General features: G+C 37.9%; 1 protein-coding gene and 1 long non-coding RNA gene across 6 annotated transcripts in view; one reads left to right on the top strand and one right to left on the bottom strand.

Annotated features, from left to right (window-relative positions):
* FBXO28 (F-box protein 28) overlaps positions 1–23804 on the bottom strand; it is a 28543-nt gene extending 4739 nt beyond the window's left edge. Inside the window, exons 1-4 of one of the 2 annotated variants that reach the window (XM_037022716.2) lie at positions 23493–23776; positions 12906–13015; positions 10264–10402; positions 1689–1884 (exon numbers count right to left, since the gene is read on the bottom strand). In XM_037022716.2, coding sequence (XP_036878611.2) covers positions 1689–1884; positions 10264–10402; positions 12906–13015; positions 23493–23765 — 718 coding nt within the window. In that variant the 5' untranslated portion in view covers positions 23766–23776. Of the gene's footprint in view, positions 1–1688; positions 1885–4660; positions 6036–10263; positions 10403–12905; positions 13016–23492 lie in introns of those variants that run through there. The other variant, XM_073216678.1, reaches the window with a different exon arrangement.
* Positions 23805–23886: 82 nt separating this feature from the next.
* The window catches only part of LOC140844444 (uncharacterized), a 116432-nt gene continuing 112369 nt past the window's right edge, over positions 23887–27949 (top strand). For all 4 annotated transcript variants that reach the window (XR_012122755.1, XR_012122753.1, XR_012122752.1 and 1 more), the window contains exons 1-2: positions 23887–24024; positions 25738–25843. This is a non-coding gene — a long non-coding RNA (uncharacterized lncRNA). The remainder of the gene's footprint in view (positions 24025–25737; positions 25844–27949) is intronic.

Here is a 27949-nt window from a genome sequence, read left to right on the forward strand (position 1 = left end):
CTTATGTTCATGTGGCAATATGTGGATTGCCAGGAAATGGAGAAGGACATTTAATGGCATAAAATGGGATTAAAATGTTATAAAACACTTTTAGGACCTAGTATGAAAATACATATAGTGAAGTTAGATTATTTTCTATCTTATATAATATAAGCAAACATACACATTCAAGTTCAAGTTAGAAGTACAGTCCTATCACAATCTTAAGTTCTGTCTGTACTTAGTTATATGCAAAGGTTTCAACCTTAGCCAAACAATAGGTTTGCCATTAAAAAGTGGGCCACATCATACATGATGATCTTGAAGAATTCCTGACACAATATAGAAGGCTTTACAACTATTCTGTTTTTAGGAATAACAGAATGAAACATGGGCATAAAAGTCACTATTTTAATAACATTTTTTCACTTTTTTAAAAATTTTGGTATCATTAATCTACAATTACATGAGGAACATTATGTTTACTAGACTCCCCCTTCACCAAGTTTTAATAACCTATTTTTTTAAAAAACATTAAAAAAATTCCTTAAAAAAAAACAACAAACAAAAATTTTAATTGTCCTGAAGGTTTTCTAAAAGGATCAGATGGATCCATTCATTCCTGAACCCATGATGCCAATTTTCTCCTGTACATCTAAAACAACCAGAATATTTTCCTTCACTAATATATTCCTTTGATCTCTGATCTTTATCCAGCTTCTACTAACACATCAAGTCTCAATTCAATCCTTCAGTCTTGTGAAGTCTCAATCATACTAGCCAACAATTTTATCTTCTTAAGATGGTGTCTCTGCTACTGATTTCACATTTAGATGGACACTCTGTTAAAACAGTTCTCTTGCCTACAATAATTTGAGTCTGGATATGTCTTACCTTTTGAAACAGCACATCCTTTAGAGCAGACCCCACTTCTTTACACTTCTTTAGTCCCCACAGGACACAGTGCAGCGTTGTGCACACAAGAGGTACTCAACTAATAACATGTGAAGTAATGTTGAAATGCCATGGGTCTTATCTTTTAATTACAGAGCCACTCAGCTACCCTGCTGAGTGCTCCAGGGAGTTAACTAATTGAATAAAATGTTTTACTGTAAATTTTTTCCTGATTTTTAAAGTATTTGCAAGGGTTGAAGGTATTTTGCATGTTTAGTCTTTCAGTAGGTAAGGACACAAGTCTCCAGGACCCAATATACTTCTGCAAAATAGATATAGAAGTAGTGACAAAATAAGTCTTATGTACCCTGTCTTTTAAGTATCAGCCAGATAACTGGGGGCTGAAATAATTAACTGGGTATTTCTATAAATAGTTTTTTTACTTTATCAAGGATATTTAATTGTTTTATGATAATGGATGTTAACTACTTAGAAATATCAAAAAACATATGCATAGTTTTTCACTAAGCAATTCTAACAAATTTAAGTCAATAGTTGTGGATATGTACAAACATTTAGGTATAAGATTGTTCTTCACAGTGTAAATACTGAAAAACGAGACAGATGTGCTTAACAACAGTGGATCAGTTACAAAACTTAGGGTCTGTAATTCAATCTGTCGTAAAAAGTGATTTCATGTATATATATTTACAAATACAGATAAGGTCAAGATACATGGTCAAGTGGGGGAAAGAAAGTTACAACACTACATATGAATGTTAAGATAAACTGAAAACATTATAAGTAAGAGATACCTGGAGGAGAGCCCATGAGTCTTCCAGATACATCTGATCCTGGTAACTTTCTCTTCAGAACTGGAACAATCTTTTCATCAAAGTACTCCATTGCCATGGAGGAAATATCCCTTAACTCTTGAAGTACTTCATGAGCTCGTTGAGGGGCTCTGGTAGAATTGACATATCTCAACACACGATAAATCTCATCAATTACCTAAAATAATGAGTTCTCATTAGCATTTTTTATTTTATTTTTTTAAAGTAAACAGTTAAGTAGGGAGAGAAGTGACCACTTGTTTTGCAATTCCTGCAAAGACCTACAGGGTGCTTTAAGGTATACACTGGCCCTTAATAATATTACCTTTGTAACACATGGCTTTGGGCTGGTTGTACTTTGTATGTTTCATATTTAAATTCAGTGAACATCCTTTTACACCAGGTACTATGCTGGGAATCAGGATGAATAAAACATAGCTCCTGTCCAGAAGAAAATCAGTATGACTGGGGAGACAGACGTAAATGATGCCAACTGGGATATGCAGATAGCTAAAAAAAGCTGAGGACTACTAAGAAATCAGACCCTAATGAGAGCAGGCAAAGGGAGGAGAATAACCCAAACCCACACTCTCCAGTCCTCCAAGCCCACCTCACTCCAGCCCATTTGTTTCCTGAAGCCCCAGGGACTCAGCCTGATTTCCTTCTTTCTTTTGCACCACATGTTCTGTCTCGTTTTGTTTCTCTGACACTTGCTATGGACTGGAATGAGGACGCCTCACACCCCACTTGCTGTCCTTTTTATTTTAAGGATCAGTGCAAAGGGGAAACACAAGCAGAACATACATGAAGCAGCAGCAAGGTTGACCACCCTGGTTCCTAACTCTCTTGCTGGAATGGCAGCAAACCTTCCTTAGGCATTTCTGCACTTGGCATTAATCCTTGTGAGGTTATTCTTACTAATACTTCTCTTGGCTGCAGCAGAAACCTAAAGCTGATAACCCACATGCCTGGAGACTTCCAGTCTAGAAGACATCTTTTCCAATGGGTCTTTATCTTCACAAGAATCGTGGGTCAATCAACCCTAGACCAGCACATCTCAAACCACCCTGCACCCCTCCTGCTGCACTCATCTAGCCAGTCCCACCTCTAGAACAACCTTATGATTGACCTTCATTTCTCCTTCACTCAGGCTGCTGAGTGCTGCCCCACGCAGTTTGCATGCCAGTCCCAGGACACATGCTCCCCAGCCTCAGTGTAGTGAGACAACCCTTGTAGCCTAGGCCTGTGTGCTTAACAAATAAATGTCAGTGAAGTAACTGTTATGATGTGTCATCCTGAATCCGAGAAGACCTCGCACAAGGACCTGGAAAGATTGAATGGCCCACGCTAAGGTGGTGTATATGTAGGCAGATGTAGTAAGAGGTGAGACATGCTAGCTTGAAAACATGTGTGACATGCAGGGGAACTATCCAGCACACAGCCGGAGACAGACCCTTTAGGGGTTCAGGAGAGAAACTGCAGATGATGGTGGGGCCTCAGTTGCCGACAGCCTAAGAGGGACTGATGTTGCCAAAAGAGAACATTCTGAGTTACGACAGGCAAAGGCAGATTTCTGAGACACTAGTGGTTAAGTGGTACAATTATTTTTCGCATTAACACTAGATTTGGAACCCATTTTAGAATACCATTTTTTCACCCAATAATTTAGTGAACTTTATATTAGGAACTATTACATATATTTAAAAAAAAAGGTATTTCCTCTTGGGCTTACAAATCAATTATCTGAGCATGTCCTAACTTGTATGATAAACATTATTTGAGCATTAATTGAGTTCTACTATGTACATATCACTTTCAAAGAACTGGAGTGAAAACAGTGAACAAGGCTGACAAGATTCTCATTCTCATGAAGCTAAAGTAAACAAATAATAAGGTGGTCAGGCAGGGCCACCTTTATATATTTAGGGGAAGACCAAGTGAGCAAGACCTGGTCATGTGAAGAAGACCTGGGGAGAAAAGTGTGTCAAACAGGATGATAATGGCAATGGCTTCAAGGCCAGCATCAGCTTGGCTTGTTTAAGGAGTTCAAGAGCTGGAAGTATGCAATCCATACCTCTGTCCAAAGAGTACATGTTTATGGAGGCCAGCAGAAGTTCCAAGGTTTGAAAAAATTTGTAATGTTTGTACATAATTAAGAAATGGTTAATAAAATTGAAAATATAAACCAGAGTAGAAATACAGTGCTTTTTAAAAGGTCCTCATGTTGACTGAGACTCTATGTGCAGTACTAGTATGTTAATCGATCTGCAGTAGTTTAGTTCTCATCAAAGTTTTACCCGTTACAAGAAGCACTGTAGCCTCCATGTTATGTTGTCCTCTAAGTTAGTATGCTGCATCTACAGATACAAAGTGACTATCAGCTCTCAACTAATCAAGCCCTCTGGTCCTTTTCTGCCCCAGGGCTTTTGCACAATATGATCTCTTTTCTAGATTGTTCTCCTGGCATATCCCCCTCCTTCTCCAACCCCCAATTCCTCACTCATATGTGAGATCTCACTGACATTTCCCTTTCTCAAGAGTAGTATTTTTCTGAACCCTCTTCCAATTTCAGCCTATTAACATCTTCGTCTAGCCCTTTATTTTCCCTTCAGAACAAACATTACAAGTTGTAGGCACATCTTTCTGCTGTCTGTCTCCCCCAGACTAAGCACAGTGAGAGAAGAGCTCGTATCTAGTTTTCCATCACATCTCTACTGTCCAACAATGTCTGGCACATAGCACATACTCAGTAAGTGTTTGTCAGATGAGTGGTAAGAGATGGTCAGAAATTACACATTGCTTAATATTGACATATCTAAATAAAATTGTTTAGGAGCAACCAACAGGGTTAAATTCAATACAAAAATATGATTTTTAGACGTCAGATTTTGAACATAAAGGTCACTCACAATTTCTATTGAGAGGGATTTAAAAAAATACAAAATTTCTGAAACTGTTTAATATTCATAGCTTTATTAGTCAATCTATTTATATTATGTTACATATACAAATACTGGTAGACAGAAGAATATTCACAGTATGAGCTAGACCAGAAAATACTATTATAATGATTCAGGCATGAAAGACACAGACCCTATCCAGAGCAAGATGACTTAGTGCCAGACCCATAAACAACAAAGCATAGCTCAAACTGGACAAGCAAAGTACTGTGTGCCAAGAAAGAATGTAGAGACAGGATCTGCTTGAGAGAACTGGGTATGCCTGATGAAGGCCTTGGCAATGAGAAACAGGTAGAGTTTCAATGGGTCAGGAAGTTAGAACAGGAGGGTGCACTTAGGCTGATCACTTAAAACTCTGACTAGCTGTTTTTATGCCCTTTAAACAATATACCACATGCCAAATCCTACCTGGGCTTGAGATAATTAAGTTGTGAAAAATATTTTTATTTTTACAAAGGTATGGTACAAATCAAATGTGAACAACCATCACATTTCTAGCACATGCAGTTCACTCTATAGTACTTATGTTCAGATTGGCACAGTTATAAATGCTATACTATGAATATCATGTCTTTGGAGTGTTGTAGGTGAGACAGAATTCCATTTTGTTTAATTTACTGTTTAGCAAATAAAGCTCCTATTAGAATATTGACCCTCATATGTTCTCATTTTGTCTTTTTGTTCTACTTGAGATTTCCTTAACTTCCCTTCTTACCCCTTTTATTTAACTTAAGAAATTCTTCCATATTTAAAAAATTTAAATGCATTAAAATTATTCAGAATATTTCTTTATATGGCATCTTTTCTTATTTCTTAGAATATTAGTTTCTTTTTAAAGTTTTATATCCTTGTATGGTTTTCTGAAAGGTATTTTCCCATGAGTTTTATTCTGTATTTCATATTAGTCTAGTGGTTCTCTATACTCTGCCTGTATTTAAGAATGGAGCATATAAAAAGCTAATCAGAACTCCCTAGTCAGCCAAGATGGGGAAGAGTGGCTGGTTGGGGAAGAGAAAAGATCTAAAAACTCAATATGACAATAGATTTTTTTTCTCATTTGAAAGGTTCATGGCCTTATATATTTACTTCGGGATGAGAATAAGTTTATTCCTTGAAGGAAGAAAGGCACCCAAATAATCTTGATTTTTAAATTGTCTTCACACTGAAATCAATTTTAAAAGAAACAAAAATTCTGGGAACATGAGAAAAACTCAAAGGATAGTCCTTAATGATCTATGCTCTCCAAAAACATAAAGATCAAGAAACACAACAAAGGGAAAGGATGGGGAAAAACCACAGCAAAAGCACAGGGAACCACTCTGCACTGAAGATCAGGGAATCCACGTGTGACCCTGAAATGGATTTTGGACTGTAAAAGAGAACAATTAGGAAGAGTTATTAAGGTAAGTGATAAAATCTGAATATGGCCTAGCAACTAGATAAGTGCATTTTATCAGTGTTAAATTTCCTGATTTTAATATCTGTACTGTAGTTAAGTAAGACACTATCCTTGTTCTTAGGGAATACAATAAAAGGTTTAAGAATAAAGGTCAAAGTATCTCCATCTTACTTTCAAATAGTTGAGGAAATAAAGCAGTATGTAGAGAGAATGAAAACAATGAGACAAAAGATAAGTAATGGCTGGATCTACATAAAAGATATACAGGAGTTCCTTGTACTATTCTTGCAATTTTTGTGTAAATGTAAAATTATATTAAAGTAAATTATAAAAAATTTAAAAATGCACCACCACCAACCAGTGTTCTTTTCCTCCAAACATTAAAAATAGACAGTATGTAGATTTTAAGTTTGTTCAGGGAAACCCAGTTTCATGACCTTGCACGATCATTTACACTGTAAACATTCTGACTTTTGGGGATTGCTAAGTTTCAGTAAGCACAAATGGTTACCAGGGCCACTGGTAATAAGCAGGGGCAGGGCTGCCTGTGGGTCTTGTTATTATGTCTCTTACTATGGATAGCTGGCTTCTGCTCATGTGTGTGCTTCAGTACGTGTGAACTGCTGACACGGACCATGAACTTACTGTAAAATGTCTGAGTGACAGAAGACTTGAGAAATGATTACAGGAGTAAGTCAACAATCTACAATTCTCTTAGATCTGAGAGAAGATAAATGGGAGTATCAATACAGCATGGTCAGGGCCAGCCACCATGGCCTTGGTTGAGCCGTGCCTATTTTCCTAAGTAAGGTTGTAGTGGAACACAAGCATACCCAATGTTACCACATGGTGCCCACAGCTGCTGCTCAGGAGTTGAACAGTTCTGACAGAGAATGTGTGGCCTGAAAAGCTACACCTATTTACTATCTGGCCCTTACAGAAAAGTTTGCTGATCCCTTGCCATAAACAATAGTGGCAAACTCCCAAATAGTCTGAATTCTTTAGATAGATTTTCTTTTAATACCCTTGCTATCAGTATGGTCTCTGTTAAGAGACCCCAATTTTTCCCCTAAAGAGCAGGGAATTTTAATTTTCATTATTCAAGTGTACAGCCTGATGAATTCTGACATGTGTACATACTCATGTAACCATCACCCATCAAGTATCACTCTCATTAATTAATGCCCCCTTCACCTATTTCCCCCATCCCCACCTCCTCCTCTCCTACTGCAACAACCTGAAGAGACCCCATGTTAAGCCCCTCCAGTGAATACACCTAGGTTCTCACTGAGAAGAGCAATAATCTAGTTTGGAGCTGGAGAGGGGGGTTAAATCATTCTAAGTACACACTTACAAATGACTCTTCTATTTCAGCCTCATCAGAGGCTCTTGGAGGTCAACGCCAAAGTTTTCCAGAGGCTCAGCTGTGCAGGCTGGGCTGCCTCGCAGCTTCCCCACTGCCCGTTTAAGATCTAACTTTCTTGGTGCTGCTAAGTCAGTAACTGCCTGCTCACCTACTTTCTAGCTTCCAAAGCTGTGTTGTTGCCATATCCTTCCTGATCTCATTCTCATGTGTCTCTTTTAACTTTTTAAAATTAGCTCATTTATGTATGAAAAGAATTTTGGGAGGAATCAGAGGTAAATATATATTCAATCTATCAAATTTAACCTACTGTTTAATTTGAAGAGTAAATTTGATTGCTCTTTCAGGGAATAATTTTAAAAATAGTTTTTCCCAAATGTTAAAAGATCCAAAATTCTGGTGCATACCAGACAATCTAATTTAAACTAGAATGTTGGTATTACCCACATTCAACTTACGTGTGAAAAATAATTTGTGAAACAGAATGATTATGGTAGGCCTGAATTTTAACAAAATGGATATATTCTATACAAAACCACAAAAGCAAGTTCACTTACAAAGTTCCTGAACTTTTTTCTTTTAAGTATAACCCCGGAGCATGACCTTGGGTAAAACTAGAATACCCTACAACAGAAGCTACACAGCAAAACAAGACTGGAAAGAAAGACTGAAAAATCATTTCATATAACATTCTTACTTAAGCATGTGGAAATTAAATGCCACAGTCTTATGTTCTAAAGAGAATGTAGGAAGTTTAAGGATGAGAAGTACAAAAAAGGGAATAATCATAAAACAACTGAAATACTGTAAACTGTGTTTGGTTAGCAGTTTCATTTCAGTCTTAAGTAGGCTAAAAAGTACCAACTACATAAAGACAAAAAATATTCTGGGTATACACAGTGCTGCTTTAGGCAAAATATAAGCTATAAAGATGGTACTTTAAAGAAAATAATCCATGCTGAATTAAGTGTGATAATAAAAAAAATTACTTGTTTTTTGGGGGTTATTTTTCCATTTAGCTCAGGTTTATAGGAGAAAAAGAACTTAGGGTAAGTTGTTGTGAAGAAATGGGTCCTTTACTAAGGGAAAATGCAAGACAGAAATCAAGCAGACTCGGATGTAGCTGTCATCACCACCTAGGGCCTCTGGGCCTCAGCCTGCCTACTTGAGAACAGCAAGAACACACTTGTTCCAGCTACCTCACATGGCTGTGGGGAAAAGCAAATGAGACAGATCCAAGCGCTCCAAGGATTAGAAAGCATTTCCTAAGCATAAGAGTGCAATGACAAGAAAAAGCAATAGGCAGGTCTCTATCCTACAAGGTAAAGTCAGGTACAAAACTCCTTTTCAACTGCTCTTTTGTTGTGGCCAAGGTGAAGGCTTCAGGTAAGTAGCTATCCAGAGTTAATGCCCACAGGTTCCCACTGTACCTTGCAACACTACTGCCACATTTTGCTGTTTATTTTGGCACTAGAAATTAAAGGAAAAATATCAAGTGGTTTCCAAAAAACAGTAGGACTCAACTGGATCTGACCTCATTTGTTTAGGCAGCGGAGACCGGCATTCCCATCACCTGATTCCCATCATCTGAAACAAAGATTGGCTACTGTTGCAAAGGCCAGATGCTGAGTATCTTAGGCTTTGCAGGTGATATGGACTCTGCTGCAACACTCAACTCGTTAGTAACGACTGATCCACCGAACTGTCTCTGAGGTTAATGAGAACTCTTAAGATGTTTCTCACATATTCATATCTGTAACAATGAGATAGGCAATAAAACTTGTGAGGCCACAGGGGCAACCTATACTAGTTTGATGAACTTGCCAGGAATGCCTAGAGTTAAGGCCTATAAACCAGATATGGATAAATCTGGCCTAAGAATCAGAATCTAAAGTTGCTGACTGGACAGTCATCTTTCCTATTTTATAGTAAGTGTGCTACAAAAGCATGTGTAGCTAACAGGAGGAAAATGATAAATAAGATAAGAAATAAGAATAAATCAATAAAATAAGAAACAGGATTGCCCCCAAAAGACACCATAAAAAACTTAAAAAATGGAGAACGTACAAAATATTGCCAATATTAATTATCTATGGAAATAATAAGACCATTCAAATTTTTGCTAGGTATTAACCATGTTAACGAACTTTTTGCTAGTATCAAATAGTAGCAAAATTACCTTTAAGTCCATCTCCACCTCCCTTTCATATAAAAAGATTTAAGCATATTTCTTTTGAATTCACACTCAATTCAAGAAACAAAAATGCTACTGGATATTAGCATGTTGAATGCTGGGATCTTTGTTAACTTAGTAAACATGCCACAACACACTTATTTCTGTGTGAAATAGCACTGTTAATAGCACTCTGAGTATATTGCTATACAGTAATTATTTCTGGAAGGATGTAACCTGTCTTCAGCAAACAGTTCTTATACAAAACAAGAACCAGCTTGCCCCTTCTACTCCACCTCCCTAAACTGTAACGATCTTGAAGTCAGGGACAATACTGACCTCATTCATTTCTTTTTATCTGGCATCTTAACAAAGAGCGTAAGCCCAAAAATGTGTACTTGAATAGAACTTTTAATAAGCTTCTCTAAAGAATGGTATAACTCCTCCTATGTATATATTTCATAATTGGAATTTTAAAGATCATGTAAATGATACATATTTGTATCAGTTACTGTACAAAGCTAAACAAATCCATTCATTGAATCTCATTCCCAAGAAATAGGAACAATTCTGACATAAAAAAAAATCACCCTAGAATTTTATAATGATTTAAAGTTTACACAGTGCAATCCAGCTGTTCTAGGTAAACAGTTCTGTTGTACCTTTCCTGGGATGAAGCAACAGAGATTGGAATCCACATACTTCATAAAAGTCATGTTTAAAAGTGACAGCCTTGTTTCAACAGCAGCGAGAATGTCTGCATGACGAGCTAATGAATGGTTTCTCCTTTCTGACTCTCTCCTGTAATAAAAAAAAGAAACATTAAAGCAGCACAGTGGACTACATGTTAAGCAATCAAAATGCCTTAATAAACAGTCCAACATGTACATGTTGGTTTAGAAACCTACAATTGGGTCATAATTTAGATGTAACAAAATGAATCACTATGTCCAGAAATCCTTGCCAACAAGGACTAGTACTCAATAAGGTATTTAAAAAGAAAAAAAGTTTTTGTTTTTGTTTTATCAAGCCTAGCAGCTGCCTGAGTCAGATGAATTAGATAAATGAAAGAATTACAGATGGACAGACAAGAGACCACATGCTTTTGCCCATAAAATCAGCTCTTTTTAACTTTTTAAATAGTTTTACTGAGAAATACTTCATACAACAAAGTTCCCTTTCATTTATTTTATGCCAATACCACTTCCTTATTTATGTATCAAGCATCAATTTTTTTAAATTGAGGCACATACAGTAAGATGCACAAATCAGGTGTACAACTCAATGAATACAATTCACTTTTAAAGTATACGATTTAGCGGTTACTGGTACATTTAGAGTTGTGTACTGATCACTACTATCTAATTTCAGAACATTTTCATTACTACAAGAAGAAAGCCCATAACCATTATCAGTTACCTCATTCCCCAGCCCTAACAAACACTAATCTACTTTGCTTCTATGGATTTGCCTAGTCTGCACATTTCGGATAACTGAAATCATGTTATGTGGTTGGCATTTGTCTTTTCACTCACATTGTTCTCAAGCTCATCCATTTGTAGCGCATGTCATTATTTCATTCCTTTTTATGACCGAATAATGTTCTATTATATAGACATCCCACATTTTGATTATCCATTTATCAGCTGATGGACTTCGGGTTGTGCCTCATTTTTTGGCTATTAGAATAATGCTATGAACATTCAAGTACAGATTTTTTTGTGGATAAATTTTCATTTCTCTTAGGTATATACCTAAGTTAAAAATAAACTCTGGTTTTTTTGAGGGTTTTCTAAAGTGGCAGCACTATTTTACAATCTCACCAGTTCCAACTTGTCCACATCCCCTTCCCAACATGTTTTGTCTTTTATTTTAGCATCCTAGTGGGTTTAAAGTGGTATCTCATAGTGTTTTCACTTGCAAGGCCCTGATGACTAATGATGTTGAACATCTTGCATGTATGTGCTTGTTGGCCTTAGTCCATCTCTTTTAAATTGGGTTACTTGTCTTTTTATTGTTGAGTTTTAAGAATTTTTCATACAATCTGGATATAGATGTTGGGCTGCAAATATATTCTTCTGTTGGTTGTCTTTTCACTTTCTTGATGTCCTTTGAGGCACAGAAGTTCTGAATTTTTATGAAGTCCAGTTTGCCTACTTTTTCCTTTTGTTACTTGTGCTTTGATGTCATATGAAAGAAACCAATGGCTAATCCAGGTTCATGAAGGTTAGTACTATGCTTTCCTCTAATGGTTTTATAGTATAACACTGACATTTATACTGAAGTCCACAATCTGAGTCTGTGTGAGCAAGGAGTCCAACTTCATTCTTTTGCATATAGATACCCAGTTGTCCCAGCATCATTTGTTGAACACATTCTTCTTTTCTCATTGAACTGTCTGACATCTTTGTTGAAAATCAACTGACTGCAAGTATAAGGGTTTGTTTCCTGGACTCTCAGTTCTACTCCGCTGATCTATGAGTCTGTCCTTGCACCAGCACACAGGTGATTACTGAAGATCTACAGTAAGAGATGGCATTGGGGAGCAGCAGTCCTCCACCAACTCTGTTGTTCTTTTTCAGATTGTTATTCTCAGTATTCTGTATTTCCACAGGGATTATACAATTGTTCTGTTGCTTAATGCCAAAAAGGGATAGCTAGGACTTTGATAGAGGTTGCCCTGGATGAACAGATCAATTTGGAGAGTACTGCCATTTTAATATGAAGTCTTTCAATCCATGAACATGAAATGTCTTTCCACTTAAGTCTTCTTCAATTTCTTTTAACATTCAAGTTTTCAGTGTACAAGTTTCCCATTTCTTTTGTTCTATTTACTACTAAGTATTTTACTATTTCTGATGCTACTGTAAATAGAATTGTCTGCTTACTTTCATTTTTGGATCATTTATTGCTAGTGTATACAATTATGTAGCTGATATTTGTTTATCAATCTTATATCCTGTATCCCTGCTGAATTTGTTTACTAGTTCTAATAATCAGCAATAGTATTCCTTCCTTATATATGAGAATATGTCATCTATGAAGAGAAAGTTTTTTGCTTCTTCCTTTCCAATCTGGATGTCTTTTATTTTCTTGTCTAACCACTCTGGCTTGAACCTCTAGTAAAATGTTGAAGAGAAATGATCAGAGTGGACAAACCATAGTAAAAATCACTTATTGTGATCTGGGTACCTGGAAACCATTTAACATGTAAACGCCTACTAAGATTAAAAAAAAAAACAAACCCCAAGAAACAACCAAACAAAACTTCCCTTTATAAATTGTCTCTGCTAGCCATATCTACCTTGGGAGTTGTGCTTTAACTTGTTTCTGACATAAATTATGGTATCTCTCCACTTTAAGAAATCCCTGATTCAACATTCTCTGGCAGACCAAATCCATTCTTTTACAAACCTATAGGGAAAGAGGGGAAGAAAGAATTTTAAAATGCACTAATGAAATTAATAGCAGACAACTAACTTAGACTCTTAATTGATAGCTGAAAATTCTCTATATAATATTGTTCCCCAGTTTGCAGTCTGAATCTTTCAATCAGCGTATGTGGGTAAATCCCTCATAATTTGTAATTCCTGAAATATTACACTGAAATTAACACTATGTGTAGGCAAGTAATTTATTCCTTTACTTTGGGTATTTGTTGAATGCTCTGAATGTATTCCCCTATTATGGTCAGAAACTAGTCCTGAAGATTATAAAACAACATGTTCAAAGATTTTTAATGGTTTGAAACAAGGAAAACTCTAGCCAAAAATGTACATTCAAATTCAAGTCCAACCTTTCACAAAGTTTATATGATCTATAACCAAGATGAGAATTCCTATTTATTTCTATTATTGATTTGGATTAATTGTATAGTTACTCTATACTAGAGACTGTCATATTCTTCAAAATATCTTACCATGGTTAGCAGAACCTCAACTACTTAAAATCCTTAAGGAATATATTGTTTTTATATAGTAAAAGCACAGGATCAGAACTCAAAACACCTAAAATTTGAGGCCAACCGTTATGCATCCTTGAGCAACTCAGCTAACCATTTGAAAGCTGAGTTGGCCATCTGTAAAATGCGAATTAATATCTAATTCATAGGGATATCATTAGGATTAAATGAAAAATACATGCAAATCACTTGGTAAACAATCAAGAACTATGTAAAAATTATATTGAATAAATTTTGATTAACTTAGTACTAATTTGAAAACTTTGTTCCATTTATTTACATTTCTGAGATATCCCAGCACCTTTATCTTACTGAAACCTTGCACACAGTATCAGTTTGTTTTTTAATCCCTGAGAATTTTGCAGTGACTCAGAAGTCATCAACCTGAACATTCATTCTCACCGTGTAGGTGTGGATGTTGAAGTACAAGACACTGAGATAAATCTGCATCAAGGACAAGTCAGTCAGGCAGGGGCTCTCAGGCTTCTTTCTAGCTCTCCCAGCACCCAAGCACAGGTACCTGACAAATACTGGTTGAAATGACATGTTGATGAAACTCTTGGTATGTGTGCTTTCTTCTGAGAATACAGGAACAAAAATTCTGGCAACTGGGTTGAAGCTAATGAAGGCTTTAATACTCTAATATTAAACGCTAGATAATTCCTAACTAACAGCATGCCAAATGAAAGGTGGTAAGGAAAATGGTACTTTTTAATTTCAAAGTTAATTAAAACATAATAAAATTTAAATATTGATAACTAAGATGATATTTTAAAATACGGCAGGATCTATTTCCAACTTATCAGGATGTTTGTTTAGTGTCTACTGAAAACATAACAATAATAAAACAAATACATATTAAGATAAATAACTTTTTAAGGAAAAACAACTTTTCTAAAACAAATATTTAGGAAGTTACATTTTTGCAAATCTCTGATGTGTAGCTTAACAAAAGAGAATCCTCGTATCTGCTTCAACGTTCAATCTACTGAGGTATTAACGTAGAGAATTCTAGAAAACACAATACACAACAACACACTTCATTAGCTACCAGTATGATAACATCATCATATGCCAAAGAGCTACTAGAAAGCTCCACTCTGCACTTGTGAAAGAATGAGAGTAAAGAATGTGAATATCACAGTACTATAATTAAAACATTTTAGATCTTAGAGACTCCCTGAAAGGGTCTTGGAAACTGCTCTTGGATCCTTACACCACACTTTGAGAACCAGTGCCCCAATCCTGAGCAGCCACATTGCCACAAACTTTGGTACTGAAATATATGTGAGGAAAAGGTAAAACTTACTGTAGGAAGGAAAAGAGTATGTCTACGTGTGTGATGAGAGGTTAAGAGAGCAAGCTAAATTCCCATGTTTTTCACAATAGGAAGTCAACAGATAATTTCAAATAAAAGAAAAACAGCCCCCAACCTTGAAAATAGTACCTTTGGGGTATAAAAATTGGGGCCTGTAAAAACTATTTTTTGTTGTTAAAATTATTTGATGTGAGGCACCTTCTAACACAATCTTGCAGAAATACACTTGTCTTTGTGGACTTCACATCTTTGATGATTTCTGAGATAAAATAATGGAAATAAATTTTAGCAGCAATAAATTTACAAAGAAAAAATTAAGGTCAATTACTACTGTAAAAACTTCCAAGACACTTATTTAATTATACTAAATTCTGCTGCACTGAATCTAGCTCACTACTAGGATTTAGACAGTTTAAAAAAATCCAAAACTTCAACTAAATATATGAGTGCTGACTAGTGTGAGCATATGAGCACTGACTGAGTGAGGGATACAAATAGCCAGATGAGGCCCACCAGGGACCACATCACGAGATACAAGACTTGAACTAGGCTTTGAAGGAGAGACCAGGACTGCCAAGTTAGAGGTGATGCCTATGCAAAAGCTCCACCTTTGGAACAAGTATGTCATCAGCATGCAGCCCACTTCTGAAGACAGATCAGATGTGTAGGAAAAGCTGAAAGAAATAAGATCTCCCATGTTTTGAGCAGGTAAATAAGACAGTAATGAGATATCACTTGAAAAGACTGCCTTTTTTTTTAAAGATCTAGTATTGGGACAGTTGACTAGTCATTTTTTGTAAGCAACTGTTGTATTAGGACTAAAAATGTGGTTTTAGAAATTTCATATGGAGAAAGGTGAAACTGTGGCTAAACCTCCAAATACAGAAGCATAAGGTAAGAAAACAAAAGGCTTACAAACAGTGCCTCAACTGACATTTACAGTTAAATTCTGGCACAAAGGCCAGAAAGGTCACAAAGACAAATTAGAACCAAAAAAGCCATAATAGAAATATTTTAAGCATTAATCAGTATTGTAGGGAAAGATTTCATGTGGTACTCTTCCTTTCATGGATGTTCAATAAATGTTGACTGAATGAAAGCACAAAGAGAAGATACAACAGATCATGTATCTTTTTATTTAGCCAGAAAGTAGCGATGTGGCCTCTTTCCAATTTTCTCCAAGGTGAGCATTTAATGATAACTGATAACAATATATGCTAACTTGCAATGCAAATATTTCATTTAAAGTGCACCTCTATATTTATAGGTATTTTAATAATTTCCCAAGGCTAAAGTGAAATTTCGTCTCTCTGGTTATTAAACCAAAACAAAAACCCAAAAGCAAAAAAAAAGGGCAACTTACTCAACACAGTAAAATAAAATTCTGGAGTCTAAGATACAAACGTGATGATTATGTCAAAAACTATCAGTACATTTATAGACCAGCAAAAATATACACTATAAAAACAAAAGGGAACTAGTGAAATAAACCAGCTTACAATGAAGACGTGTAACTTGGGCCGCTTACTTGCTGCTGTTCTAGTTTGAGGGAACAGGTAAGGGTTTTTGTTAATTATTTCATGATTTAAAGTGCCATGTTTATCCTTTCATCACTTTCTACTTAAGTAGTCAGTAATAAAAATTTTTCTTCACTGTGTTTGTTTAGAAATTCTTTTCAATTTAGTATGCCCCTTCTTAAGAATTTTAAGACACATATGCCATACATTTTTGGGAAACTCACAATTAAATTCCTATTAAATTTAATCTTTAATATCCAATCTTAGTAGATGCTAAGATGCACATTCTTCATATTTTAACATTTGACATTGGAATGGTCTTATGATATATGGTATCTTACAATTATAATCAGCAGCATTTCTTTCTAGAGATCTCAGAGGCTCTGAAATATAGTATGCTGGAATTCTTTAAGATACTGTAGAGATTTTAAGATGCTATCAATTTAATAAAAGCGCTTCTGGAAAAAAGTACTGCTACAATAATATACATACAAGTTGATTAAATACACTCTGATTTCAACAATGTTAAAATACGAAATTATTCCTATCTTAGAATCAAAGAAATATCGTAATGGAACCAAATTCTTTATGTACCCATTTACTAATTTACAGTTCTCATATGAATCAAGCACATGATGTTTTCTACAAATAATCCAGAAGAAGCAATTATAGAAGATCAGGCTGCTAAATTCAGGCTGTTAAGAACTCTCAAACTGACAGGAACTTTAGGCACCAGAACTGCCCTTTCTTTTTATAGTGAGGAAGTTTAGGCCTTAAGAAATTATGTGATTTGTCCAAGGTCATCAAGCTATTTAGTGACAAAAGTGAAATTAAGTATTCAGGCTTCTAATTAGTATCTTTTAAAATTTAGTGATCTGCAGCAATATAGATTGAAATAATTATCCTAATTATTCTCAACTGATTACAGTCTCAACTTATACTCCACTGCTACAGACATTGTTGGCACGAGTCTAGAAAACAGGACTTCTTGAGGCAATATGGGACTTTAAGGACATTATGGGGGATTTTCATCACACCGCCAAAGTTTATAGACAGAAATGGAGCTAGACCAAGACCTTTCTATATAATTCTTTCAAAGTTCAAAAATGAGAAATGAATCATGAGGAAATGAGACAAAATTGGCCTGCAGAACATGTTACAAGCCATCTGGCCTGAATTCTCCAAAAATTCTACTGCATGAAAGAATTTAAAAAGTGAGGGGAATGTTCAAGATTAGAGACTAATACATTATTAGATTTAAGACTCTAACCCCCCCCCCCCCCCCCCCCCCACAGACACACACATCAAATGCTATAAAGGACACTTTGGGGACAACTGAGAAATAAGAATGTAAACTATCATGTTAAATCCCTTGGAAGTGGTTATACTGTGTTTACATAAGAGAAGTACTTAGGGGCAAATCTCATTATCTTTGCATCTTACTTTCAATTGATTTAGTAAAATAAATGTGTCAGACACACAAACATTTGGAGAGACAATGAGCATACAAGATAAAGAGATAAAGCAAATGGAGAAAATTAATGATGGGTGATAAAATCATTTTAAAAAATGAACAACGAATGATATATGAGCATTTGGTTCTTCTCTTGCCCTATTTGCTGTCTCAGTGAACTCATCTTCTCTCACTTCCAAAAAATATGAATTCAACTTGCCGCCTCTCTTAAGAATACTTCAGTATTTTAGAAAATTCTTTGGGGAGTCCCAAGAGATGTTCACTTGGAAAGAAAATCTCAATCAATTTTAATATTAGCCTGAGCAAGGCAATTAGGAAGAAAGTCTGCTTCTAGATTTTCTATAAGGCATCCTAAAAGTCAAAAGAAAAATTCTGAATATTCTGTGTTTTTGATTATCTCTACCATTATTCTCATTAATAGAGGAACCAAGTGTTGATTACAAATGAAGATTCCTTGATGCAATACTGTAAATAATTATTCTTATTAATTGCACAGCAGCTTCAGATCACTTCATCAATGTTTACTCTCATTAAGAGTACTTTTTAGTCACTCAGCTTCTTAAAATGGTCTGGTAAAATGTAAACTAAAAACTTCTTATTTAAAAATTTCTGATCTCTGTTGCAGGTAAACATTAAGGAAATGCGTTTTCAATACTATTATAATTTATACAGAAAACATTTCACAGTGACATATTTTCTACTGATTATTCACGACAGTTAAGTATTTTAAGAACTATTTCATTTATTCAACCAAACTGAGTACTTACATTTTATCTAGAGCCATCAGGATTCATGATTAAAGGCTATGTGAGGCTTAAATTTAGTGGGAAACAGGCCCTTCCAAAGGTAATTCAGATGTAATATGTAAGCACAGTAATGCTGAAATGGGAACTTAGAAATGCTACTGAATAGAGCTCAGAGAAGAACTGAAGGCTTTACTGAGGTCCTAACACATGAGGTGACTCTTGAAGGCCAGGTATTTTCTAGGAGAGGGAAATGAAAGATAGGCTAAAGGCAGAAGAAAAGCCTGTGTTTGAAGAGGCCTAAGATGTCTGGGAAACTGAACAGCCTGATGCTTGTTTTAATCTATCTTAAGTGCAAGATGCTGATAGTTGGTTGGGAGGAACGGCTAGTCTCAAAAATCATGAAACTGGAATTACAAGCCTACCTCAGAGATTTTGCAGGTTTGGTTCCCAACCACTGCAATAAAGCAAGTATTGCAATAAAGTGAGTCAAGTGAATTTTTTGTTTCTTGGAGCATGTTGAAGTTATGTTTACCCTACTATTCTGTAGTCTATTAAGTGTTCAACAGTATATCTAAAAAAAAGTGCATACCTTAATTTAAAAATACTTTATTGCTATCAAGCTGTACACACTAAGATTTGTGCATTTTATTGTATGTACTTCAATATTAAAAATGAAAAAAACTTTATTGCTAAAACATGTTAACCATCACCTTTCAGCAAGTGGTAACCCCTGATCACAGGTCACCACAACAATATAATAACAATGAAAAAGTTTGAAATAAGTGTGAGAATTGCCAAAATGTGACAGAGAGACATGGAGTGAGCAAAGGCTGTTGGAAAAATGGCATCAGCAGATTTGCAAGATGCAGGGTTGCCACAAACCTTCAACTTGTGAAAAGCGCCCATAATGCAATGAAACAAAGTGTCTTATTAGGCACAGGCCACCCTTTAAGACACACCTTCTCAGCACTGTAAGAATCTGTACTACTTACTCTCCAAGGGGCACAGGCCTAACTGGTCTCTGTGAGGTAATGATGATGGTAAGAGGTGAAATTGCTGGGCTTTTTTAACATGCTTGCTCCCCCCACCAAAAGTTGTCAACCCTGGAGGGTCTCAAAAATAGTTTCTTAAAATTGATTGGTCTGTGAAATAAAAGGTAGAAGGTAGGGGGATTAGGACCACTAGTCTAGGACACATAAAACATCACACATCCAAATTTAATCTCAACCCCTCTGGTTAAGTCACATTTCTCCCAAGTATTTCATTACATTCGATGTCACTTTTTCTGCTATGAATGTTCTTCCACCTTTACTAACCGAATAAAACCATTTATCTTGAGGAAGCCTCTTCTGATTAAATCCTCCTGGTTAACATCAACGCTCCTGAATTTACTATCTCTGCCTTTGTTATCCTGTAGCTCTGTAAGTGTGCTCAAGAAAACTGGGTACATTTGATCTCACTGACCATATTGCAGACAGAGTTACTGATTTAGCCTCTTCACTTTGACAATGGAATCTGTTGGAAAAATCAATGTTCCCCCAAATACTCTTACTTGTACTTAAGTATCTGTTAATAAAATCAATAACCTGATTATGAGATGGTGGGGAAAAAACAAAAATCAGCAGTATAGAGTGTATTTTCTGTAACATAGCAATACAGAAGTGGTTCTCAAAGTGTGGTCTAGGAACTCTTGGAGTCCCCAACATTCTTCTGAGGGTCTGCGAGGCCAAACTATTCTCAGTTAGATGTTATTTGCCATGTAACTCTCTCTTACAACATACAATGGAGTTTTCCAGAGGCAACATGACATGTGATGACATTATTGTTCTGACAGTGTACTATGTACTCTTGTTTTCTGGAATTCTCTAAGCTCTTAAGGTCCTCAATAACTTTTAAGAGTCTAATGATGTTCCTTAGACAAATAACTTGAGAACTACTGGTACAAAGAAATATGAGAAAGCCTGCCTATTAAAAATAATGTTTCTCATTATCCTTCATCTTTCCTACTAACCAACCCTCCCAATAACTGAAATTTTCTAATATAGTTTAAGAAAAGATGTGAAAGGAACTCTGAATGGGTAATAGATTTAACTACAGTACTTCAGAGAAATACTGTGGAATGAAAGCATGTACTTGTGTTTCTTGTTACTGATTGGAACACTTTATTCTAGATAAGCAGGACTTCTGAATTTAACCTTTAGTCAAATTTAGTCCTGAACCACTAATAGGATTACATTACATTTATAGAAGCTCCACTCACATCACACAGGAAAAAAACTGGTAACAATTTTTCAAAAACATTTAAAAAAAACCCGTCTACACTCATTTTTCGGTGAGTGAGAACCTTGTACTCACTCGAGTCAAAGTTACACTTTCAAAGTTAGCTTTCATCTGCTCCCTAACTAGGAGTAGGGCCTTACTTCTTAACCTTTGCCACTTGTTTCAAAAATTCTCATACCTATCAAGGGAACCTAGATGATAGTCTAATGTTGCATCAGCACAAATTTGTCTGACTTACTGGAAAAACAACTCAAAGTACATGTTTTGTCATTTCAAAAGTTGTGTTCAAGCCAAATAATTTAAAATACATTGGGAGTTGTTAAATAGTTAATGAACTATTTCTGAGTTACCAGGATTTCCAACCTCTGGGTGTGTTTCTGGAGCAAAAGTCAATGGCAGAAAAAGTAAAAAGGCAACTTAAGGCATTTGGACAGTCCCTTGGAAGTAACTGGACTAGACAGTCAAATTTCAATTATTCGTGGCAAGAGGAAGCAAATATTATAATCAACTAAATTGCACAAATACTTGAAAAACACCAGCAATTTCGGCTAACAGCAAATCTTTTCAAGAAAATACAGGGTAATAAGTGCATGGGTTGTGTACTTGTCTTCTACTTTAGATGTTAACAAAGGTTATGACTGAGGTCCTAAGAAGGCAAGAAAACTGGGAAGCAAGAAAAAACCAAACACCTGAACGATGCATAAACTAGCTCATCAGCCACTATAGAAACTAATTCTGTCCTTAGTATCATCCTTTCTAAGCATATTCAGCCTTAATTCCATTCAAAAAGATATTTCCAATAAAAGGAACATGTAATTCATAATTTCAGATAGCAGCACACATTCTAAGGTCCCTTCAATTTTTGGCAAACAATTCTTTAGATATAAATGGCCACTTAAATAAAAAACGCATGTAAAGCACCCACCCGCACTTTCTCTAGCCTTCCAATTTCATAAAAAGGTCGTAACTAAATTAATGCTGACATCTAGTGGCAAGAAAGAACGTTTTTCTTCTATGTTAACTGAACAGTACCTTAAGACACCAAATAAATGAACCTAAAGCCAAAGATACTTCCAGATCCTCACAAGAGTATCCATTTAATCTAAAAATTATTCATAACCTTAAAGAAATAAGGAAATAGTTCCCATTTCTAAAGTAGAGAAAAAACCATCTTTGAGATGTAAAACTGGTGGAAGAATCTTTGTGGGGGGCACAGAAGTGTGGTAAGGGATTCCTATGAAAAATCTTTGAAACTACAAATTTGTATCTTTTAAAGGCTAGAATACTGCTTATAAATTAAGAATGCAATGGAATATTAACTTAAAAGAGATGTCATTTAGTCATTTATTAATAAATCGTGGAATGTTTTAACTGTCCCCCCTAAGACAGGCTGGTTTTACCCCATTTAAAAATCTAATTTAAAAAAAAGTAAAACAACAAGTGAATAAAAAAAACTAGTTTTCCTCAACACTTATATAACAGAACTGTAAACACTCCAAGCTTCACAAAGCCATTGTCTGGTTGAAAGGCACAATTCAATCAAATGTTATGCCCAGTTTCCAGACACCACGACTGTATACCATGAATCTTGATGAAACACCATCCTTTATAAAAATCTGAAGGAATATTTAGGATTCTATGTGAAATTCTAGAATGACATGTTTCAGAAAATCGGGGACAATTGTGAAAACACTTTTCAACAACAGAATTTTCCATCCTGCAGACTGACAAGGTTGAACTGCTGTGCTGACTAGGATAAAGGTTGGTCATCAGTTTTAATTAATAAACTTTCTTTAAAAATAAGTATGACTTCCTTAGAAAAATGTCATTATGGTCAATTTTAACTGGAGTAAACCAAAAATAAGGCATACTGATTAAGAAGTTGCCATATACAGCATTCAGATATGTCTTTGTCCTCTTAAAAACAATCCGAAACAGGTTTAGCTGCTACACAGAATCGGTTTGCGACCTCTTCAAAATGTCCACCTCCGTCAATTTCCTTACCACTTAAATTCACTGAGAGGAAGCAAAATATCCGAACTAAGACGTTCAGCCAGCCGTCAGTCAAACCTCTGGAATGAAGTAAAACCCCAATGGCCAATTCATTTTTATAAATCACCGACTGAACTCCTGAGAAAACCAACCGCAGGAGAGAATGCCCGTCAGAGGACAGGCTTCGGCGTGGGGGCCGCGGGGCGGGTCACAGGGGCCTGGGTCCCGATAATCTCCGCCGGGTCGGGGGCACCCGCCGCCCGCTTCTCTGGTCCATCAGGGGATGCTGGGGACAACCCAGGGTCCCGCTGCTTCCTCCGGCGCCCCCGTCCGGCTGGGCCCGCAAGTGGAACACAAAGGCCGGGCGAGCCCCTCTGGGCCGCGCGCAGGCCGGCCGCTGGGGAAGCCCCTCTCCCCCCGCCCGCGGACCCCTCCCGCGGGCCCACCCCCAAAGCAACGGCGAAATCGGGGCCAGCGCCGCCGATGGGCGTCCGGAGACTCGGGGTCGACACGCGCGCCAGCGGCCGCCCTGGGAAAGCGCCCGTCGCCGTCCCTCCCCAGACCTCGGCCAGGCGGACAGCGGCGGGGTCCCGCGGGCCTCACCAGGCGGAGCTGGCTAATTTCGTCGTAGGACATAAAGCTGAGGATATTCTCGATGGCTACGATGGGCAGCGCCACCAGCGTGTTGTTTTGCGGCAGTTGGTCCGGAGCCAGCGCCGGGGCGGGGGGCGCTTGGGAGCCCGGCTGCGGGGCCTGCGGTGGGGGCTGAAGGGGAAGTCTCTGGGTAGAGCCCACTGACGAAGAGGAGCCGCCATCGCTGTGGCCGCCGCCTCCCTCCTCAGCCATATGCCCCGCCGCCGCCACCGCCGCCGCCATCTTGGTGGTTTTATTCCTTCCCTCACTGCAAGGGGAACAGGGCACTTCCGAGGCGTCACTTCCTCCCGCCGGCCGCTGCGGCGGGGCGCCTGGAGGGGCGGGGCCTCGGGGCGCGCGAGGAGTATCCTGTAACCCCGGGCGACTCTCGCAGGCCTTTTCCCTGGGGTCTGGAATGACTCCGGCCGTGTTGCTTCGTGTGGGGCAGTCAGCCTTGCTGGGCAGGCTTCTTTACAGAGCTTTCTGGAAAAGGATGGTACAGGTAATGTTGCCTGATAAGTGCGTAGGGAACGATGTGCGAATATCGTCATTTTTCAAGAATCGTAATAATTGATTTAGGCAAATAGAAGAAGTACTGAGCAAAACTACCATATGCATGCGCCTTGAAAACATTACGTTAAGTGAAAGAAGCCATATATGTAGGACCACGTACTGTATGATTCCATTTGTACCAAATGTATGAAATAGTCAAGTCTGTAGAGTCAGCAAGACTGCTGGTTTCCAGAGGCTGAAGGGAGTGTAGGAAAGGGAAATGACCGCCAAGGGGTGCAGAGTTTCGTTTAGGGCTAGTGAAGATGTTTTGGGATTAGATAATGGTGACAGTTGCACAACATTGTGAGTATACCGAAAACCACTGAATTGCACATCTTAAAATAGTAAATTTTGTAATAGGTGAGTTATCAAAAAAATTGGTTTAGGCAAGAATCATCAATAAGTGCTAAAACTAGAAAGTAAAGAAGTGATAAGGAACATAATATAAGAAAATAGACAGGGACCGTGGGTGTAGTCAGAGTAGGGTGAGGGCCTCCAGAAAAAGACCCCTACCAAAACTCCATATTAAATAATTAAACAAAGACAGAGTCACATTAATTCTGTAAAGTAAAATATCAAACTAGGAATATAAGCATTCTTCAGTGAAGATTAGGTAAAACTAAAAAGCCAGGAATAACCTGGCATGGAATGTTTGAACATTCCCCAGATAAGAAAATACCTCAGCATAGCCCATGTCTTGTTTGTATCAATTAAATGAGGCTATTGTAAAATTTACTTTAGTCTGCCAAGAGGTCCAGTTTATCTTTAACTATACCCAGATGCTGCTTTTCCTCCTCCAGCCCTAATCAAGTCAGTAACTCAGCTCACCTTGAAAGCAAAGCAAGCAGCCTTGACTGATGTGCTCCCAAACCAAGAAACTGCTATTCTGAGAAAGGATCAAAACAGGAAATTTCTTATGTTAACTCCGCAAAATAGTCTGAAAAACTGATAAGAAACTTAGTGTCTCTTTAAAAATAAACACTTTGAGATCATCTGGTGGATCCACCTCCCTAACACTTGGTCTCTCAACTGCCTATAAATACCCTAGACAACGCACCACCATGGACTCTAGTCCCCTCCTTGGCGTAAGCCCGGAGCTGTGTTCTTTCACTTTATCTCTAAATAAAAGCCTGTACCTTGCTCTCCTACCTTGACTGTTAAGCTCATTCTTCGGCTTTATGAACAAGAAACCCAGAATCAAAAGCAATTCATCCTCCATTTGCACCATGGTCCTAATCACATAAGCCGGTTGAGAATTATGCCTGGGTTTACCCCACCTTATCCCTAAATATCCCAACCCTCCCCCAAGGCAAAAGGCCCAGCGGATCTGCCACAATGAAAGGCACAACGCTCTGCACCACACTGCTGCCCTCTCTCTCTTTGTCTCTCTGTCCCCCTGCTCTCACTCTCTCCCTCTCCCTGTCCCCCTCCACCTCCCCTCCCCTCCCCCTCCCTTTCCCCTGCCCCCCTCTCCCTCTTTGTCTCCCTCCCCCCCTCCCTCTGGGGTAGCCACTTTCTCTTTCAGATAATAAAATCTCTTGCATGGGCCTGTGTCTCCTGAGTCATCCTGGGTAAGGTGGGTAAGGAGGGTCACGGTGAGATACCCTTTCATTGGTGCCATGACTCAGATGAGGCTCTCCCATTGACTTTGCTCTTCCTCCAGGAACCTGAGCTGCTCTGGGAACCCTCACTGCCTGATCCTCCTCCACGGGCTCACCATCCATTTCCCTGGTCGCTTGTCTTCTCGCCCGATACCGGCCTTCAATTTGGTAAGTCTCCCCTTCATGGTTGACTTAAATGTCCCTTTGGAACCTGGGAAGTGACTGTTGAGTGCCCGGCACCCCCAAGGGCTCCTCTGGGACAGGGGCACCCCCAACCACAACTTTCACAGTCATAGTTGATCCCCATAGTCGACCCTTCTCTGCCTCCCCATGGTGAGAATCCTCATCCACTGAGGCCCGGTCTCCCTTTATCTACGTATCTACTCTACTAGTAAACTCCTGGTACCAGGTACCGAGCCTCCTTGGTGTTTTTGCTTCGACCCCGCAGTTAGAGGTCGTGACGACCCCCTAACTGTGACCTTCTCAATCGTTCACAGATGCCTCAGCAACTTCTGAACAGTCTCCGTTCCCCCCATGGGATCTGGCCCCTCATTCCCACAAATTCACCGTCAGGGTGCTTACTCAATAATCTAAAGCCCCTCCACCTCACTCCAGACCTCAGACCTGTTCGCTACTGTAATGAGATCTGGCCACAATATCCCTTGGACAATCAGTCTAAATGGCCCCCAAATGGCTCTTAAGATCCTAAAATTCTCTGCGACTTATACAACTTTTGTGAGCACATGGGCAAATGGAAAGAGATCCCATGTATTCAGGCTTTCTCCTACCTCCAAACCAAGCTCTCTCTCTCTCTCTCCCCTGCAATCCTAAACACCTACTACTTGCCTTAAAGTCCACACCCCTAAACTTTTTTCACGTTCCCAAATATCCTCAACTGTCCATAAAACCGCCTAGACAATGCACCACCATGGGCTCTCTTGTGCCCTCCTGGCTCAAGCCAGGAGCTCTGTCTGTCCTCTCACTGTATCATTACATCTCAATCTGTATGTTTGTGTGTCTAAGTGTGTAAAAGAAAAATATTTTTCTACCTCATTAATGCTAATTTAAGAACTGAAATAGACATGTCCTTATGGTTATTAGCTGCCTAAGTTTACCTAAAGTCATTTAAGTTGATATTATCTGTTAAATCTTTCAAAGAGAAATGCTTAAAGTGAAGGGTAGCTTTGTCTAATGAGAGTAAAATATAGTTGTTGGGAATGAATAAACTAAGTGTAGCAAGTAAACATCTTAAAAATAATAGTGTGTTACAGTGTGTATACCTACAAACAGCCTGAGAATCTTTGTGGTAACCTAAAATCTTGAAGTTTTGCAAAGTTTAGACACATGCTGTGCTTAGTAAGATTGTGCTGCAAAGCACACGTTTCCAAAAATTATAAAATGTGTTCATAAATTTGTCAATCTAAAGAATGCTAGTGTAACAGTTTACAATAGCCTACATCTCAGTGTTCCCTGAAAATCACGGTACCTAATAGTTTTAAGTTCTAAATAAAATTACTTAAAGTAATAAGGAAAACATTGCTACATGCTAAAGAATGTGTCTTTTGATAAAAGAAAGTAACTTTGTTCTAAAGTACAGCTGTTTATTTAGAGGGAGAACACCGAATGTAAAAAAGGTTGTAGAAAGTTTGTGAAAGAATTTAATATGGTCATGATGTGTGAAATTAAAGCAAATAAGTCTCAATATCAAGTACACAGCAAAATTAGAATTTTGTTTTCAGTTAAAAAGAAAGTTTTCTTAACTGTTAGTCTGCTCTTAATGTTGAAAGATTGCAAAGGGTTCTCCAATTGTTTTATCAAAGCAGTTTCTCATGTTTAAAGTCTCAGTGAGTTGTCGGAGTATTTAAGAAAATGAGATCTTAATATTAAAAGAACTAAAAGCTAAACTTTCCTAACTGAAAGGAAAGGAGCGACACACAGCAATTCACCGGAGAATTCCGCTTTATTAGGGAAAGGTGCTGGGTTATATAGGAAGGGGCATGGGGTGATTGTGGTGTTACTTCTATGGGGCTGGTGGCTATTGGCTAGGTGCTGGGATTGGGAGGGGGGCGAGAGGTGATTGGGCTTCAGGTGGTGCTGGCGGAACCGAGGACCCCCGAAGAGAAGCCGGAAGTTCGCCATCTTACTGGTGGGGGCCTTCATTCCCCCCTTTCTCCTCTATGGGATTGTGGACGTTGCTTTCTCTCTGACTGCTTCCTGCTGAATGGGGGCAGAGAAGGGAGTGAGGGCTTGAGGATTGGGAGGAAAGGGTTGATA

Source organism: Manis javanica, chromosome 11, assembly GCF_040802235.1.
Source record: "Manis javanica isolate MJ-LG chromosome 11, MJ_LKY, whole genome shotgun sequence".
In the NCBI taxonomy this organism is placed as follows: domain Eukaryota; kingdom Metazoa; phylum Chordata; class Mammalia; order Pholidota; family Manidae; genus Manis; species Manis javanica.